Here is a 20920-nt window from a genome sequence, read left to right on the forward strand (position 1 = left end):
AAGTATAAATTATACAAATTATACAACAGTATATGATATTAATCATTATATAAATTATACAATATAATTATACTCAAGTAAATTAGGGTTTAGAGGGGAGACGGACTAATTTTCCTATTCTGATAGACTCAATAAAATCTGTATTTTTATGCTGCAAATTTCAAGGAGATTATTTCCTATAAGGTCAGAAAAAGTGGGTAATAATCAAATGGTTAAATAAACAAGGAAAATTCTGGGCCTTACCTCGTTAGAAATGTAAATGGTGGGTGTGGTTTAGATTCTGTGATTCCCCAGGAATCTGAGATTCTACACAATGTATTGGAAAAAGAACTTCGTTTCACCCTCTTAGGTTCTGTGTTTACCCTACAAATTAAGCTGACATGAGACAGATGAACAGGAGGAAAGCATACAAATTTTATGTAACATTTTATATGTACATGGGTGTCTTCAGAAGAAAAATGAAGACCCAAGGAAGCCATTAGGCCCCAAAGCTTATATGACTTTTTAAACAAAGGATGATAAATTATAAGGACGTAATAAGACAAAGGGCTTGGCCTGGGGGAAGTTAATTGAGACAGTGATTAGGAAATATTTGGGGAAACTAATTGAAGAGGAGAGGTTTTTGTAGGTTGATTTGTTAAGGTTCCAACTCCTGTTTTGGCTTTGGCTCCCAGACTCTGTTGATAAGAATATTGTTATTGTCTTCCTGGTGTGGGGAGAGTGCCCATTTCATGGGAGGTTTTAGGACCTGCTTTTAGGTAGAAAGAGGTCAATCAGAGATCCCTTCCTGCATCTGCTGTTTCTCAAGTGGCTTCAGCTCAAAATAATCAGTATATCAAAGAGACATATTTTGGGGTGGCATGTTCTGAACCCCTTCCACATTAATGTACTGCTAACACTGGATTTACTAGTTACAAAGTGCCTAGTGAATTTTAATAATTAGACATGGAAACCACAGAGTTTAGTTGCAATAAGCATGTGAAGAATGAGACTGGTCTTTGTAAACTGCAAGGAAGTTGCGTGTAGTGAAATAAATGCGCGTCCAAGCAGCGAGAAGAAAACAAAGAAGTCCATTTGTGGAATGACACCATGTAGCATCCCTCTTACCTATGAAGAGAGCTGCAGTTCCTTGATCATTTTCCATAGGATAATTTAAATATTTCTTGATTATATTTTCACTTTCATATATGTGGTAGTTTGAAATAATCCTTTATTTTCCTGTTTAAAGAAATGAATGCAGTGTAAGTACAGTTAGTTCTCACTATTCACAGCAGTTACATTCTATAATGTTGCCGTGAACCCTGACTTAAATACTGAACTGTTGATCTCAGGGGGAATACATGATTGGGTTCCTGTGAGGTCTTGGTCACAACATTTTCGTCAATGGATATATAACCGTGCTTTATTTGTGTTTCTGTTTAGCACCACCTTATTTAGTATGTATTGTGGATTCATTAACATGGAGCTCACGGTTGACAGCACTGACAAAGCTTATCCAACGCATGTATGTATTTTCTCCAAAAAGCACATCACAGCTTTCTTGTGCTTGGTAACACAAGAAAGCACTTCTGCACTACTCTTGGGAGAGAGGTATTGAAACAGCAAAATTTTCCACAAAAAGCATAGAAATGCAAACAATGTGGCAGGAAATGAAAAGGACACTTTTATACAGTATGAGAGCTGAAACAAGAAGGCAGAGCATTTCCTTGTCAACCTTAGCTGAGAACATGAGCATCCAGTGACTCAAATGTTTTGCCTCTCTGCACATGTCTGTGAATGACTTTGAAAGCACCACAAGTATTGGTTTTGGGGGTACAAATAAATTTTAGTGAGCAGGCTAATTTGCAAATACAGAATCTACCAGTAATGAAGGATTGGCTGTATCTGTTAATTGACAATACTTTTATATTTTTTAAAGATATATTTATTATTTATTTTTTTAACATCTTTATTGGAGTATAATTGCTTTACAATGGTGCGTTAGTTTCTGCTTTATAACAAAGTAAATCAGCTATACATATACATATATCCCCATATCTCCTCCCTCTTGCGTCTCCCTCCCACCCTCCCTATCCCACCCCTCTAGGTGGTCACAAAGCACCGAGCTGATCTCCCTGTGCGATGCAGCTGCTTCCCACTAGCTAGCTATTTTACATATGGTAGTGTATATATGTCCATGCCACTCTCTCACTTCTTCCCAGCTTCCCCTTCCCCCTCCGTGTCCTCAAGTCCATTCTCTACATCTGTGTCTTTATTCCTGTCCTGCCCCTAGGTTCTTCAGAACCTTTTTTTTTAAATTCTATATATATGTGTTAGCATACAGTATTTGTTTGTCTCTTTCTGACATACTTCACTCTGTATGACAGACTCTATGTCCATCCACCTCACTACAAATAACTCAATTTCATTTCTTTTTATAGCTGAGTAATATTCCATTGTATATATGTACCACATCTTCTTTATCCATTCCTCTGTCGATGGACACTTAGGTTGCTTCCATGTCCTGGCTATTGTAAATAGTGCTGCAATGAACATTGTGGTGCATGACTCTTTTTGAATTATGGTTTTCTCAGGGTATATGCCAGTAGTGGGATTGCTAGGTCGTATGGTAGTTCTATTTTTAGTTTTTTAAGGAACCTCCATACTGTTCTCCATAGTGGCTGTATCAATTTACATTCCCACCAAGAGTGCAAGAGGGTTCCCTTTTCTCCACACCCTCTCCAGCATTTATTGTTTATAGATTTTTTAACTTATTTAAGGCTATGTCGGGTCTTAATTGCGGCACGTGACATATTTGTTGAGGTTTGTGGGCTTCTATCTAGTTGTGCTGTGCAGGCTGTGGGGCACATAGCCTCTGTAGTTTGCAACAGGTGGGCTCTAGTTGAGGTGCACGAGCTCAGTAGTTGTGGCACGTGGGCTTATTTGCTCTGCCACATGTGGGATCTTAGTTCCCTGACGAGGGATCAAACCTGAGTCCCCTACATTGCAAGGTGGATTCTTTACCACTGGACCACCAGAGAATTCCCAGTAATACTTTTAAATATATATATATATTTTTTTAATTTTTATTTATTTATATATATATATTTCCTTTTAAGATAGAGTCTTAAGTCCAAAATCTCAGTGAATGAAGCTCAGATTTATTTTGTTTTCTCCCTCCCTCCCTCCTTTCCTCATTTCCTTCCTTCCTTCCCTCCTTCCAACGTTTAGTGTAATATTTGCCTGTAGTTTTATGGTAGCATAGAGTGGTATATCTTTGTATCCTATTATACCATTAAAATTAGGGTTTTTTTTTAACCATTCACTCTCTATTTAGCACTAACTGACTTATTTTCTAAGGAATTTGCTTTTTAAGAAATAAAATTTCTTGCTGATACATACTGCAGTAATTCACAGGTAGATTATGGTATCGTGGAAGATTAATTGTTCAGTCTTCTTATGATCTACTTAGTCTTATATTTTGACAGTATTCAAGTTTAAAGTGATGTGTGGCCAAAAAAAAAAACATATCTGTAGAGTACTAGTAGCAGCGCCTGCTAAAGCAGAGGAGATTTCATTAAAATGTTGGATTTCTGAGTTTCCTAGAAAATTGAATGTTTGAATAACCCCAGAATTGCTGCATAGCTTCAGTTTGCTACAGGTGGAGAGAGACTACCTCCCTTACGCCCATAATACATCCCAAATACTCCCTATTGTTTTTCCACTAGCCAGACCAAGCTTCTTAGACATTAATTTAGCATCTTTTCCCTGTTGAGTTTTAATCAAGGAGAATATTGTGTCTGTTACCCCTATCTCCATCAAAAGTCAGAAAATCATACACAGATCAGTGGAGCTCCATGGTTTTACAACAAGCTAGCATCACTGATCTGTATGAACTGCTTGTTCCCTCTGACCAGTGAAGTTCCTAATTTGAGCAGCTTCCAATTATTTTAGCCCCGTCAGGGCTGATTCTCTGCACAAGTGCTGGGAACTTTGCTCATTTACGGAAGTGAATTAATTCAGCCTGCTCACCAGGGCCTCAGTGGGCGTGTGGCTGTCACCAAGTAATGGGCGGCACCCACGTTCCCAGTGAATCAGATTCCCTCCAGTGCCTAAGTCACTTTGGTGTGTTGATGGCGGGGTCACGGAGTACCATTTAGTATTTTATCAGACAGGACCCCGCTGCTGTAGAGGAGCAGAAAGAACACATTATGTCACAACATGTATGCATTCTGAGCTTTATTAATCCTGTTTTATGGTTGAAATAAAAGATTCACCCAGAGGTGTGTGAAATCAAACCCAAAATAAAATGAAGCTGTAATGTACTACATCCTGTGCATGAACTCAAGACATTCTAAGCGTTATGTCCCAGTTTCTTGCAAGTAAGTGCAAATCATTTGTACCAGTTCATTTGGCTTTCAGGAAAGTACAGAGAGTAAAATAAATAAAAATGACCATTTTTACTATTACATATTGCTACTTGTCCAGGAAACTTTGTAGGAGTTGTTGGGGAAGTATCTGCTGTTTGGAAAAACACTGATTTTACATTTTTAGATTAATGTCAATTTTTTAAGACATGGAATTGAATGAGATAGAGCATTAAAATGTGTGATAGCTAAAGATGGCAGACCTCTGAGATTCCATCTAAAAATTAAGGTGGTACAAATAAGTGAATCCAAATATTTAACATATTTCAAAGAAGAATTTTTGACATTTTGGGTTTGTTTTTAGGGTAGTTTCAATTCCACTAAAATTCCTAGTGCTTTTATGATATTGGATTTGTCATATCTTTGGAGAAAACCATGATAGTAAGTATTCATCTGAAATTCTTCAGTCACTGTAGAAGCCTTAACTGCTTTGATATCCTGGGTAGCAACCATGCATCATCAGAAAGCTTTGCGTTCTTTAATGACACAGTTAGCTTCTGCATTCTGGCTTTGTATAACCTTTATGAACAGGATCAGATGGTCATCTGCTTTGAGGGAGGTCTTTGCTCTTTCTGCCTCTGCACTCTCTTCTAATCCACCTGTTCTGCCACATCAACACAGGCATTATCTTCCCAAGATGTAGATCTGCTCTTGTGCCTTCCCCTCAGGGCACCATCTTTTCACACTTAGACCAAGATCTTCCATATGAAGTAGTAGATCCTTCATCTTCCAATTCTAACCCTGCCTGGATTCATGACCCTTATGTATTAAAGTTAGGCAGAACTACTGGGCTCTTTAAGGCAACCGCATATGCTCTTCCCCTATCTGTCTGGATTTTTCTTAATCTTAATTCTCTTTTAACAGGGGAATTCATCTATGAGTTCTTTCTTAAAACTCACCTCTTTACCTCCATTGCCCCACTTTCTTGGTGCAGTGATACGGATGTAGAAGATATTTTGATGAATTCTAGTTGATATCAGACATTTCAAAATGATTTCTCAGATTCACTTTTTTTCAGATCTATGGAATAAGTCTTGCCAGTAATTTTAAGATTTTTTCCTTGTTTGACCAAATTTTAAATGTTTTTCATTTCTAAGATATAATAAGGGAATTTACTGTAGAAAATATTTCAGAATATAGATTATTTGAGGTATCATAAGGCCAACATATCAGGAAACAGCTGCCATTGAAAAGGTAGTTTATTACTAACAGTTCCTGAGAGGAGAGGGCACATCCACCGTGGGGGGATGGGGAGGTCAGAGGAGAAGGGGGAGGGCAGGAAAGAGCCTTTATTGTGGTTTCCACAGGAAGGAATGGATGAGGCTGAGTAAGCAGGTTTAGGGTTGGCTAGTTTGAATTATCTCAGAGGCTCTGCAGCACAGGGGCTTCCCTTGTTTGGTACCTGAGCCTGGGGTGATTAGGGCAGATGGATAGTGGCCTGGAGTGTGACAACCAGAGAGAGGAGGTAGCTGGGTTGTGGAGTTTTGATTGGTTGGTTTGTATTAGGAGAGTGTGTTTGCAGGAATTGGCTCACCCTGGGAGGGGCAGTGCCCCCAGGGTCAGCAAGGCCCCACGTGTCAACACATCAAAGTACAGAAGACAGAAGATGTGGTTAATACCGAGGGGAAAGTGGAAGCCAGCTGTGGTAGCTTGGAGAAATTGCTGGGGTGTTGACACCCCTTCCACCATTCCCCTTTTACTTATCTGGATAGTTTATCTTTTCCTCAGTATTGTATAAATTACCATGAAAACAATGCCTCAAAACAAGTCCCTAAATCAACCTGCCATCCCTTAGCCAATATAGTGTTGAAATTTGGGTCCAACACTGACAGTAATGTTTTCAGTGGAACTAGAAGTAGAAGTAAGTTTAACTGAGTAATGATACAGAAAATCTGAAATAAATGTTAAGAATAATTTATTTTAAAAGACATTCTGGGGGATTTCTTGATGTCTGGTTCCTTTCCTCATCTGTGAGATATTTACTTAGGGCTTGCAATTCTAGATAGTCTCCTTAGCAGAGAAATAGATTGTATATGGTGAAAAGCTGTAGAGCTATTTTCAGTAAACAGTAATATTATCACAGAGAAGGCAAGTCTAATTTGCTTGACTTTTCGATTTACAAAAATAAATAAAAATAGCTTCCAGGGCTTCCCTGGTGGTGCAGTGGTTGAGAGTCTGCCTGCCGATGCAGGGGACACGGGTTTGTGCCCCGGTCCGGGAAGATCCCACATGCCACGGAGCGGCTGGGCCCGTGAGCCATGGCCGCTGAACCTGCATGTCCAGAGCCTGTGCTCCGCAACGGGAGAGGCCACAGCAGTGAGAGGCCCACGTACAGCAAAAAAAAAAAAAAAAAAATAGCTTCCACATGGATTTCCTACAATAGATTTTATGCTCATTTTTAGTGCTAATTTTCAGAAATTGCTTATTATCTCTGTATTACTAGATGTATTAGAGCTATAATCCTGTTCAGAAGTGGAGCACCCTGATTTTCTGATGTCCTCTGTGCGGGAGTGTGTGTGTGTGTGTGTGTGTGTGTGTGTGTGTGTGTGTGAATGAATGACTATTTCCCTTAAATGCATTAAATTAAAAGGAAAAGATATATTTTGTATTTCAACTCATACTACAGTTAAATGTTTTCATTTTTGACTTATTAAAAAATAACTCCAGGGGCTTCCCTGGTGGCGCAGTGGTTGAGAGTCCACCTGCCAATGCAGGGGACACGGGTTCGTGCCCCAGACCGGGAGGATCCCACATACAGCGGAGCGGCTAGGCCCGTGAGCCATGGCCGCTGGGCCTGCGCGTCCGGAGCCTGTGCTCCGCAACAGGAGAGGCCACAACGGTGAGAGGCCCGCGTACCACAAAAAAAATTAATAATAAAATTTAAAAAATAATAACTCCAGTATGAGTGTAATGAAAGCATTTCAAGTTTTAAAGTATTTATCCATATCAGAAACACACAGTTGTAATATTTTTTTTATAAATTTATTTTATTCATTTGTTTTTGGCTACATTGGGTGTTTGTTGCTGCACGTGGGTTTTCTCTAGTTGCCGCGAGTGGGGGTTACTCTTCCTTGTGGTACACGGGCTTCTGGTTGTGGTGACTTCTATTGTTGCGGAGCACGGGCTCTAGGCGTTCAGGCTTCAGTAGTTGCAGCACGCAGGCTCAGTAGTTGTGGCTCGTGGGCTCTAGAGCGCACGCTCAGTAGTTGTGGCGCATGGGCTTAGTTGCTCCGTGGCATGTGGGATCTTCCCGGACCAGGGCTCAAACCCGTGTCCCCTGCATTGGCAGGCAGATTCTTAACCACTGCGCCACCAGGGAAGCCCTGTAATATTTATATAAATGCCTGTCATTAAAATATGCATAAGTCTGTACTCTTGGAGAGAAAACTACTTGCACCAGGTATGGTTTTGAAGGAAAATGAGAACAGAGGAATGCCCCTTCTGCCATGTTGTCTCAAATACCAATTATGGTTTTTTTTTAATTTTTTTCATTGCAGTATGGTTGGTTTAGAATATCATGTTAGTTTCAGGTGTACAGCACAGTGATTCAGTAATATATATATTCCTTTTCAGGTTCTTTTGCCTTACAGGTTAGTACAAGACATTGAGTATAGTTTCCTGTGCTATACAGTAGGTCCTTGTTGGTTATCTATTCTTTATATATAGTAGTATGTCTATGTTAATCCCAGCCTCCTAATTTATCCCTCCCCTCTTTCTCCCCTTTGGTAACCATAAGTTTGTTTTCTAAGTCTGTGAGTCTCTTTCTGTTTTGTAAATAAGTTCATTTGTATCATTTTTTTAGATTCCACATATAAGGGATATCATATGATATTTGTCTTTCTCTGGTTACTTAGTATGATAATTTTTAGGTCCATGTTGCTATAAATGGCATCATTTCATTCTTTTTTATGGCTGAGTAGTATTCCGCTGTACATATGTACCACATCTTCTTTATCCATTCATCTGTCGATGGACATTTAGGTTGTTTCCATGACTTGGCTATTGTAAACAGTATTGCAATGAACATTGGGGTGCATGCAGCTCAAATACCAATTATATTTAAATCAGTTTAAGTAGTGTTTATTGTGTGAGAAATACAAAGTGGAACAAACCAGAGTCTACTGTACCTTAGGAAAGTTTAAAGTTCCAGAGGAAATCAGACCCATAAAGAGATAATTTCAATATAAGATGAGAAGGGATACGATAAAAGTATCCAAGGGTGCCGTGGAGCAATAGGTGAGGGCTGTTTCACACAAGGAAACCTTTCTAGTAGGTGAGCTTTATCTGAAGCTTGGAGGATGCCTAAACTTAAACTAGATTTTTTAAAAATAGCTGTTCATTGAAAGAAGTGAGCTTACCACAAGGAAAGGCACTAGGTGAAATTAGCAAGGAATTTAGTTGGTTTTACCATCAGCAGCACTTAAGGAGAAAGATGGTGCTAAAATGTGAGGGTGTCAGGAAGGCAGGAGCTCTATCACTGACGGTCTTGCAGGCCACACTGGAGAGTTTTTCAGTAAAAGAGTTTATTTCAGAAAGATCTTACTAGCTTCAGTGTGGAGGGTAAATTTAAGGGGAATAAGACTGGAGGGTGGGAGTTGCTCATTCACAATTTTAATGCAATAGACAGTATGTGAGGTGATGGGAGCCTGGTGGCAGTGCATATAAAAAGTCAGCTATGTGTTTGAAAAACACAGACATGCTAAATTTCACTGGACTTGGAACTGATGGAACATAGGTGCATGAGAAAGGGAGGAGCTAAGGAAAGGCCCAGAGCTCTGTCTTAAGTGACTGGATAATGGATATAAGAACAGGAGCAGTAAGACCCAGAGAAAGAATTATGTGTTGGGCAGGTAGAGTTAGATATGCCTGTGGAAGGTCCATGTGGATCAGTCTTTCAGGCAGCTGGATACTGGAGTCCCAGTGTTGTGGATAAATGAAATCAGACTTCTCTGATGTGATTGTTCTTGTCCTACCACGAGTTATCAAGCTCTTAAGGGGAAAGCAACACATTTTAAGGAGAAATATTGCACAAAATGTGAGATGATGGCCTTTATGAAAGAGCCTTTATGGTTTTTATTTTGTTTTATTTTTCCCAAAGTAAAAGTGATTATTTTAAGTCTGTCTCTACATTATATTTTAAAGGATTTGAAGGAGGCTCATTTGCTGCTACTACTCTAAATTAGCTGTTATTGATATTTTAGAATCTATTTAAACTATCTATTTACATTTAAACCACAGATATATTGAAAGGAAAGGGCAGTAGGTTAGAAGAAGGAGATTAATCAGAAACAGTCTGCAGAGGAGATGAAATGGACTCGGTTCCACTAGAGTTAATGTCTGTCAATTAAATAACACTGAGTCAATTAATAATAATGGCATGAATTTTTCCCCCCACCACAAAAAAAGTAACACGAAATTACCATTCTTTTTCTCTAACAATTGAAACCTTGGTTATATTAGTAGTTGTGGCACCAAGGGTGGATCAGAGTGATTCTTGAAATTTCTTCCAATCTAGTGATTCAGATTTTTAAAGAAAAAGTTTAAAGAAGTTTATTCTACTTTAATCCAGTGCTTTGAGTGTGCATGACAACATGCAATCATTCAACAAATACTTAACGAATATTGACTTACCCACTGTTGTAGTACTGAGCTTCAGGGTGGAGTAAAATAAAGTCTCTGATGCGTATACATTCTTGGAGGTGGAGGCATGCTGTAAATTCATGAGCCCGTCAATATATCAGGTAGTAGGTAGAGATAAATGCTATGAAGAGGAAGACCAGTAAGTAAGTAGCTAGAGATGAAGATGGCAGATGTGCTATTTTGTAAAGAAAGGTCTAGATAGACATATCTAGAATATTGACATCTGACTTTAAAAAAAAAGAGAAACAATACATAGATGTGCATCTATGTAAAAATTTACAAAACTAAGCAAATGGTACCTTGTAGTATTTTTCAACTTTAGTTTCAGAGAAATATTTCACTCTTGAAAGTGACTTGGGTATTTATATAAATTACATAATGTTAGATTTCACACTACCTCATTAACATACATCTCTACTGATATCTTTAACTAAGCAATTCAAATGCTTTAATTAAACACTTTAGAAATTTAAGGTCAGAAAATAATTGTTCCAGTGCTCAAGAGTCTCACTACAAGAATGCTCATTATATCAATAGAAATGTTTGGATTTGTAGAAAATGTTGCTATTTGTAGAAAACCACAAATTCCTTAGACAGATGTACAAAAAGTATTTTAATATCTATGTGGTGTGATTGTAACTCATTTAAATTGATTACTTTTTTGCTTTCTTAACATGACATAAATTTTTTACAGTGAGTACATATTAATTTCATGAAAATAAAACAAAATTATTTTAAAATATTAGGGCTTATGCATTACCACTTAAATATTAATAATCAAATTTATTTAAGGAGTAATCAGTAATCACATAAACACATATTAGCAATTATCATTATTGCTTTTAAGTCACTGTTTATGCAAAAACATTTGATTAACATGAAAAGAGCTTCAAAATCCTTGTAAATCCTTATGAAATAGATAACTAAGAAACATTTTATAAGTTTTTGTCCTTTTTTTCTGAATAATTTACTTATTTTGTGGAAGAATAGATCATATAGATGATAACTATATTTGTAGAAAATTTATTGTGTGCAAAGTGAAAAAATAAAAAACCTGCAAGCTTCTCAGGGCCATTGTACAATAAAAGAAATGGGGGGCTCCCCTGGTGGTGCAGTGGTTGAGAGTCCGCCTGCTGATGCAGGGGACACGGGTTCGCGCCCTGGTCCGGGAAGATCCCACATGCCGTGGAGCAGCTGGGCCCGTGAGCCATGGCCGCTGAGCCTGCGCGTCCGGAGCCTGTGCTCCGTAACGGGAGAGGCCACAACAGTGAGAGGCCCGCGTACTGCAAAAAAAAAAAAAAGAAATGGGGGTTCCTTGGGAAAATGGCTGATTCTAGGTCTGGGGCAGGAAAAGTGCAAGATAAGCTTAGGGCATCATATAGTGACAGAAAGAGAGAAGAGAAAGAGGAAAAAGGAAGAGGATGAGGAGGACTAGGAAGAGGAGAGGGAGGCTTGAGAAGGGGGAAGAGGGGGAAGAGGGAGAGGAGGAGGGGGAAGGGGGAGAAGAGGAGGGGGAAGGGAGAGAGGAGGAGGGGGAGAGGAGGAGGGGGAAGGAGGAGGTGGGGAAGGGGGAGAGGAGGAGGGGGAAGGGGGAGAGGAGGAGGGGAGAGAAGGGGGAGGAGGGGGGAAAGGGGGAGGGGGAAAAGGGGAGGGGGAAGAGGAAGCAGCAGGGGCCACACCTGTCAAAGAGACACAGGAACCAACCTGAAAGAGCTCCCAATGGCAAAGCTGGAAGAATATGAATAATGATAAGTATTGAATTAAACTCAAAGAATAAATAAACATGCACAATCCCATAATTATATAAATAAATGATTGAATGAATGAATGAATAAATAGAAGAAATCTTCTTTACAGAAGAATTCTAAATAGTATATGTAGATACTCCCCCTCCAGGAGGTAGAACTTAATTCCCCTTACCTTAAACATGGGCTGGACTTGGTGACTCCATTCCACAGAATAAAGTATGGAAAAGGAAAAATAGTAACCTTGCAGTGAAGAAACTCGGCAGACATCACCTTGACCACTATCACAAGTGGAAAGTCATGTTGAAATCGTGCCTCCCCTGAGAGGAAGTGCTGAGGACACCCCAACTCTGTGGTTTTCTCCCCAGACTACACCAGTCTAGTCATAAGAAATCTCCAGACCAAGCCAGAATGAGAAGGATTCTACAAAATACCTGACCAGTACTCTTCTAAAGTGTCAAAGTTATGAAAGACAGGCTGAGAAAACATCACAGATTGGAGGAGTTGAAGGAAACTAAGGAAATATAATGACGAAATGCAACGTGAGATCCTGGACTGGATCCTGGAATAGGAAAAACAAACAAACAAAAACATTTGTGAAAACTGGTGAAATCCAAATATAGTCCGTATTTCAGTGAATAGTGTTATACCTAAGTTATGTCTTAGATTAGACAAATGTACCGGTTATGTAAAATGTTAACATTAGAAGAAACTGGGTGGAGGGTGTGTGGGAACTGACTGTTCTATCTTTGCAACTTTTCACTAAATCAAAAATTATTCCAAAATAAAAAGTTTATTAAAAAGAAAACTGCAAAACAGATTCTTATTGAAGAAACTGGACATCCTAATGATGGTATATTTTTAGCTAATTAAAATCCTGTTTTGGGAAAAACAATATATGAGATTGAAAAAAAACAAACTATAGTGTTTAGTAACAAAACTATATAGAGTATGATCCTTCTGTGTATCTATGTACATACATATACATTACATATATACAAATTAAAATAATCAGAAATGTAAGTTATCAGTAGTTATTTCATGAAAATAGAATTATGTCCTTTTAATTTTCTTCTTTAAACCTTCCTATTATTCTCAATTTTCTATATGAAAATGAAACATTTATGAGAAAACAAGAAATCAAAAGTAATTCCTAAGTACTTATTTGTTTACATTGTGGTGCTATTTTCAAATACATTTTTAATTTTTTCAAATAAATAGCATAAATTACATTTCTAATTATATATATTCTTACTTTATGTAAGTGCCTTGCTGCACGAAACTCAATAAAACATACTAATTTGCTAAAACCTACAATTTCCCCACATTATAAATAGATTGCCCAAAGCTCAAGCTATTATTATACATTTTGAACCAAAATTAAATGAAATGACATTCTCCTTTCTCTTTCCCTTCCTCTCTCTCTCTAATTACACACACACACGTATATGTAATAATGTATAGATTCTTGCATTATTCCATCCATTAGATAGAGAGATAGATGCATAAAATCTAGAATGACACACCATCAACACTGGTTACCCATTAAGACTGGTGTTCTCTTGTTTTTGGGATTCGCATTCTACATTCTATATTTCTGTATTGTTCATTTCTTTTTAACAATAAACATATATTACATTTGTAGTAAAAATTAGCAAAAGTACTTTTTTAAAATAATAAAATCTTTAGATGATAAACAATTTTCCAAAATATCTCATCTGAGTATCTCCAAATTCAGAAAGTAAAGACTAAGTAACAATGAAATGTTTTAAAATAAAAACCTTCTCTGCTGTGACGATTTGATGAATTGGGCACATTACCAGCTCTCTGAGTTATTGTTAGAAACAAAATCATGGAACCACTGTGATTTTGCATTCACTTTTTGACTAGCCATAGTGTTGTTCAGATTGCTTAAACAGTTCAACCACACATATTTAATCACTGCATAGAAAACTTTGTTCTAGGGAGTGAAAAGCAATCAGGGTAATAGGGGAAAAAATATGGCTTGTCCCCAAATAAGCACAACATACTATTAGATGTCAAATGAAATTGTAATGTATTTTGTAGGAAATGGAACTAAACTCTGATGGATTTTACAATATCCCAGACTCTCTTAAAAGTGTATGGTGTGTGCTTATGTATAAATTATACACCATAGATTTCTAGGAATTTTGTAATTTCAAAGCCAGCTCTGAGTTCACATCCACATGCTAATATTGTGCAAGCATTTAACCCATTCCTAGAAGAACACTTTGGATTTTGTGATGTGAGTGATCTGGCTTGCAGAGCATTTTTATTAGTTTCTCAACCGACCACTGACCACTTACTATTTGTAAAATGAGGTTTGGTCCTCATGAAAAACATTCCTTGTGTGTTTTTTTTAACATCCTAGGACTGTCTAAATGATGACCATCCTTCTTGTCACTTATTTCATTGCCCTAAAAGTAAGGAAGAAAGGCATCAACATTTGCATAAGTCACTATTCTGTACCTGGACCTGAATGTATATTTTGAGTTAGGAGGAAATGGGGGAGGGGTGAATTCTTTCCTCTGTCTAAGCTTCAGGAACATTTACTTCCTAAGAGATGAATGGGGAATATTTTTTGTCAATTAATATATATTGAAGGTGTATAAAACGACTGTCATTGATATGAAATTGACTGCAAAATTACTTTCTGGAATTCAGCATTTACTCCCTCCTTCTGACTTTTTGTTTATGCACTTTTCAAGACAAAAAGTCATTTCAACCAGCTGCTGGATTATAAATTCAACCTGGGATCCAATAATCAGATTCCACATTTTCTCTGTTTTATCTCTCATCACAGATGATAAAGATATTGCAATTGGAATTCAGTTGTGACAGTATAGATGATTAAGCTAAAATCTAATTGGCTTTGCAGTGTTAGCAGAAGCCAAAATTTAATGGCTGCTTTTTTTCCTCCATAGTAAATAAACCTCTGTGATTCACACTCTCAGAAGAGAATTCTGTTGATTAAGAAAATTTTTATGATTATACAAAGTCTTATAGTAAATTACTGACTATAAGAATTAAAACAAAATTCCAAGTTATATTTTTCTTTGTGAACTTTTTAGAATGTAACAATTCTCTGAACTATTACTTAAAAACATAAATGTTTGCAGTGGTAGGATATTTTTAAATATTCAAAATCTATTGATGATTTGAAGGGAAAAGTTAGAGATATTCTAAACAATATTTGAAATAACTGTATTTATATCAATTCACTTTATAGAATTAGTTAATAGCAAAACTTATACTGGCAAGTACTGCCCAGAAAGAGTGAATATACCTATGGTAGCTCTGCTCCTCCGCCTAGGCTGCCATGATGTAGCGTGCTATTGTTACTGTTACCGGGATCCAAAGTATTCCCCGTGCTGATTGAAGTAAACCAGTGCCAGAGAACTAGGACATGTAATGAGAAGATATTTCTCTGACAGGCTTTAAACTTGCTATTATTTTTCTCCAATGTCTCCCTGTGGATTCTTTGGCAAGACCTCACCCCAAACTGAGAGGCAGCTTCATCCTGGCTTATAATTCTAAGATAATTAGAACTGTCCAATTTGTCTAGATTCTCTACAATTTAATATTAAGAGCTAAAAGTATTTTTAATGATAAAGGTCTAATTATGGTAACTAAGCTTCTATTTGTACTTAAAATTTGATCTGAATGATTACAGTTCATCATTGACCCATTCCATGGGTTGGCAACCCACTAACCAACAGTGTGTAATAAATAAAATCATCTCATTTGCTATTTCTGGTGTGAATAAGTAGCAATTATTAAACTATTGCCCACCATCCCTTGTTTCTGAGCATGGTGAAAAAATTGTTCACATTTCTAAAGAAGTTTATATTTCATGTCTTCAATGAAATTCCCTAAAATCAAATTAGAACTACTCTTATCATAGTATAGGCTAGATACTTGTTCTTCTAATTATATGGGTGAGGATGTCTTTGTTTAGTGTAGTTGAAAACATGGGCAACCCAATTCTCCATTCCAAAGGCAAGGGGCTAACAAGGAATTTGAGACAGACATGAGTCCTAGAAGCAAATGGTAAAACCTTCTTAAAGTTCAGTACACTATATCTAGGCACTACCATAAAGTTAAGTGAAACTGTAGTAGAATATAAAAACCATTAGAAAAATGAGTATACCATAAACCCTGCATTCCAAGATCCTTCATTGTTATGGAAAATAAAAATTGTGAGCAAAATATTGATATATATTTGAAATCATAAACACTCAGCCTCATTTAGGAAGGAAAATAATAAAATCTCATAATATCTCAGGGATTAAAAATTTTACTTTTTTCAAGTAAACTCCAAACTTCTAAGTTAAAAATTTGAAGCGTGTAAGTCATTGATGGAATTTATGTTATTAGTATTACAATTTATATTGATAAAGGTTTCTGTGATCATTCTTTATGAGTACTTCCCATAAAATCCACTTCAGGACACACAATCAACCAAAATAAGAAATAGAACAAGAACCCAGGGCTAAAGAGTTTTCAGGAAAAAAACATTTTTTTCTCATTTATTCTGTGTAGACACTCACTGAAAGAAGATATACTTCACACTGGATGGCAACATACAATAATTAAACTAACATATTATTTATTTCTTCTTTCAGGGGCTGATGTTATCAACTTTGATGGTCATGTTGTGTTACCATATAGATTCAGAAACAAGAAGATGAAAACACTGAAAGATGTCATTGCTTTGAAATTTAAAACCTCCGAAAGTGAAGGGGTACTCTTGCACGGGGAAGGACAGCAAGGGGATTATATTACTTTGGAACTGAGAAAAGCCAAGCTGGTCTTCAGTTTAAACCTAGGTATGTCCTGACCTTTGGCACCATTCTTTTCATTTATTAGTCTTCCCATTAGTTAAATGCTAATAGTCTTTAATCCTTAAAATGTAAATTACAAAAAGAGTTCACATTATATTGTCAATCCAGTTTTAATTCATAGTGGTTGATATATATTGATATACTTATTCATTCAAAAATATGTATTAAACACCTGTACTCTGCAGGTACTATATGAGCATCTAGGATACAGGGGTGAAAAAAATGGAGTTCTTTGAGTTCATGAAGTTTATGACACAGTGGAGGCATCAGACACTATATTATCTATTACTAGCTTTATAAAACAACTAAATCCAAAGAAATGACTTCAAATAATGATGAGGAGTATGAAATCAATTCAATAGGTTAATATATAAAGGATATTGCATAGGCAAGATGGGTCAACATTAGAATATGTAGTGAAGAAAGTCCTCCCTGAGAAGATATTCATGCTGAGATTTCAGTGATGACAAAAACAAGCCCTAAAAATATCTGAGAGAAGGTTAATTGAGAGGAGGGAATCACGAAAGACTAAGACCTGACATGCTCAAGGAACAGGAAAAGGCTGGTGTGGATATTTGTAATGAGTAAGTAGGGTAAAAGATGAAATGCAAACATTGAGGATTGTTGAAATACTGTAGTATCCTTAGGGCATGGTAAAAGGTTTAGATATTATTTTAAGAATGGGAAGCTATTAGTAGGCTTTAAACTATAGCATCATGATCTTATTTTTTTTAATGTACTGAGACTTCTGTAGGAGAAAACACTTGCATCAACATGAGAGTCTGGTACAGTGAGAGACAGTGAGAGACAACACTGCTTGGTACAGTGAGAGACAGCACTGCTTGCAGAAGGTGGCTATCAGTGGACATGTAGAGAAATTGATCCACTTGGGAGATGATTCTGGTGGTAAATTCAGTATCATTTGTAATGATTTGGATATGGAGCAAGACAGAAAGATAATGTATAAGGGATAATTCCTAGGGTATGGCTTGAGTTCCAAATGGACATTAGCGCCATTTTCAGAAATACAGAAAGCTTTATTTTCTCCACAGAGTTTCTTCTAATAGAGAAGTATTAGTTTTTTCCAACAGAGGAAGTCTAGAGATCTGTTTGGTTATGGTGCATTTTTGTTGCCTATTAGGCATCAAAGTTGAGATTTCAACTAGGGAGTTGCATGTATGAGATTAACAGGAGAAGATACTACACGGAGACTGAGGAGAAGTGGACAGTGGATAGGAGGAAATACTAGTATGTGGCATCACAGAGACCAGGGAAGGACAAGAGACGGTCTGCTATGGTCTACTGTTTCAAATTCGCCTAAAATGTCACTTAAAGAAGAAGACAGAAAAGTGAGGTCACTCTTTGGCAACATTGTGGTTACTGTTGATTTATTCTCAGTGGAATAGAAAGGACAGTAGTTTTATTGTCATCAGTTAAGAAAAGATGAAAGGTGTGGGAATGAATATTTTAAATATTATCAACTAGAAATGAAGGAATCAGACACGATATGTTTACTGGAGAATGAGATGAAACTCAAAGAGGGAGTTATTGTTTTGTTTTGGGCTTTTGTTGTTGTTTTTAACTGGACAATCCTAACACATGTTTGGTTGTTGATAATGTAGCTAAGGTTTACTTAAAGCTAAAGGGAAGATCCACAACACAGATACTGACATTCAAAGTTACAATTCATGCAAATCAACAGTACATTTATCCTCCTCTTGCTTGCCTAAAAATTTCGGGATTTATGCAAGAGTTGTTTGAAGGACATCATATATTCTGTATTTTTTATGCTGCAGTGACTTTAGAATTCTATAAAGATTTTATAGTCTATAAAGATTATAAAAGACTTTATAATCTTTATAGAATTCTTTTATAATCTTTTAAAATTCACATGTTAAATGCATCCCAATGGAAAGCTATAAAGCTAAAAATTAGAACACAAAAAGAGATCCTGCCTATTTACTTTCCTTGTCAATATGGTTGTTCCAACATTCTTAAATATGGCTTGTGTCCCTTATATTAACTTTTATTACTTTGAAAATCAAAATTATACTAAAAATTAAGACTTCAGTTAGTTTTTTTGGTTGATAATACTTGCTATAGTGTCTACAAAGATTTATCTTTTATTATAAAACTTTTCACATTCAAAATCTCTGATAGAAATAATTTCTATAACAAAAAAGAGAATTATCCAAAAATGCTGATAATATAATTACACAAAAATATTTAAATTTTTATATTAAAAAATCATAAAATGAAAATGCCTGCCAAAACCTGGGAAAAGGCAAATGTCAAATATAGAAGTTTAATGTCATTCATGAATAAAAATTCATTCCACTCTGTAATAATACCAAGACTTTAGGAGGAAAATATTGCCAAAAAATATAAGGAAAACTTGTAGAAGAAACATTATAAATAATCTATAAACACCAAATGCTCAAACTATCTATAAAAGAAATGTACAATAAAATAACAAGATTCCAATTTTTTCAAGTAAATAAATTTTTAAAATGACAGTATCTGTGTTGGTGAGTTATGTGACAAAAAGAATTCTTTGTACTGTTCCTGAAAATATTTCAAGAAAACAATTTGGTAATGTATCTTCAGATATTTTAAATTCTTTATATATTTTGGTCCAATAATCATAAAGAAATAATAAGAAATAACTTTAGGATTTAAGTCCAAGGATGTACTTTGCAATATTTGTTACAATAACAAAAATTGAAAGAAATAAAGCTTAACATATAGAAATAGGTGGGTATGTGTTTAAAATATCTGTGAATAATTTGGGGAATACTGTACAGCATTAAATGAGAACCATAGGAAAATAATATATTAATATTTTTATATTATGTGTATGAATTATATATATTATATAATTATATGTATATATAATTAAATGTATATAAATGAAAAATGTCTGGAAGGAAATAGACCACACTATCTTTAGTGATGGAAATGAGTGATTAATATTTTACATACTAATTCTTTATAATATTCTCTATTTGTAATATTAAACATGTATTCATGCATTACCTGGGAGAAAAATATCCCTAAATAGTTTTTGAAAAAAAAGGTTCAGTAGAAGCTAAGAAGGAGGGATGGGGGAAGAGAAACCAGAAAACCAAACATAAGTGCTTTTTAAAAACATGCACGCTCACACACACACACGCACATGCACACACACACACTCAGAGCAATTGGATCATATCCAAAGAAGTTTATTTTTTCAAACCTTTCTCCTGTTTTTTTTTTTAAAAAGTGAAACGTACAGAGTAGCCTTTAAAAGCCTCTGGGGCTTGTAAGAATGTGACATTACTGTTCTGAAACAAGAACTGATCATATGGCCTCACAAAAAAAGATCATTACCATGTCATTGGAAAGCAGTTTGTGTAGAGTTTTATTGACTAAAATTTATGACAGCCATGGAAACACATCCACTCAAATATCTGCTGTCACTCTTTAATGCTGTTACCTAAATATCTGGCACGTGAGTTGCTGCTTAGTCTTCTAGTCTAAATATTTAAAGTAATGAAACTGAATGTAGTCTTTCACTTAAATTTATTCTTTCTTTTCTTTCTCCCTGTCCCACCGCCAATGTACATACACGATCATAATCACAATCACAGGGCAACATTTTATTTCATCACCAAAAGGAAAGAAATTTCATCTAGGAAATCCATAGAAAATGTCAGGTATAGGCATATTAGCATCCTAAATGTGAAAAAATGAAAATAATTTAATTCTTCAGTCAATTGTGTGTTTCTCTGATTTCTATTATGCTATTTATTCTGAAGCAATATTGTATTTTTATAGCATTTAGCTTTGCCTGACCATCAAAAGCAATGCTTGATGAGACAAAATAAAAAATGGTAAAAAATATGTAAACAGCATCCAGAGATGACCTTAGTAATAAACATTTCAGATTCTCACAACCTTCCACTCTTATTTATAGTCTTGTTGCTATAGAGATATTATTTCAAAACTGGATTAATGCTGCATATATAATTTTGCAGTTTTTTATTTTAAAGTATAACTTGGGTAAACTTTCCATGACATTAAATATTATACTGATTATGGCTTTTGGAATCAGAAAAAAAAAACCCTGAAAATTGTCATGCCATGTTTTCTTGACCAAAAATAATAATAATAACAACAACAATAATAATAAAAAATTAACAGGTAACATTTAATGAATGTTCACTATATGTCAGGAAGTGTGTAAGTTCTTTGCTTGTACTAATTAATATAATCCTTACAGCAG

The 20920-nt window shown here is 35.9% G+C and overlaps 1 protein-coding gene across 1 annotated transcript in view; it reads left to right on the forward strand.

Annotated features, from left to right (window-relative positions):
• Nucleotides 1-20920, forward strand: part of CNTNAP2 (contactin associated protein 2) — a gene marked incomplete at both ends in the record, with an annotated part of 1080529 nt that overhangs the window by 287956 nt on the left and 771653 nt on the right. The window contains one exon of the mRNA XM_081243680.1: nt 16438-16641. Coding sequence (XP_081099806.1) covers nt 16438-16641 — 204 coding nt within the window. The remainder of the gene's footprint in view (nt 1-16437; nt 16642-20920) is intronic.

This window comes from Mesoplodon bidens (assembly GCF_964165515.1).
Source record: "Mesoplodon bidens genome assembly, chromosome: 9".
In the NCBI taxonomy this organism is placed as follows: domain Eukaryota; kingdom Metazoa; phylum Chordata; class Mammalia; order Artiodactyla; family Ziphiidae; genus Mesoplodon; species Mesoplodon bidens.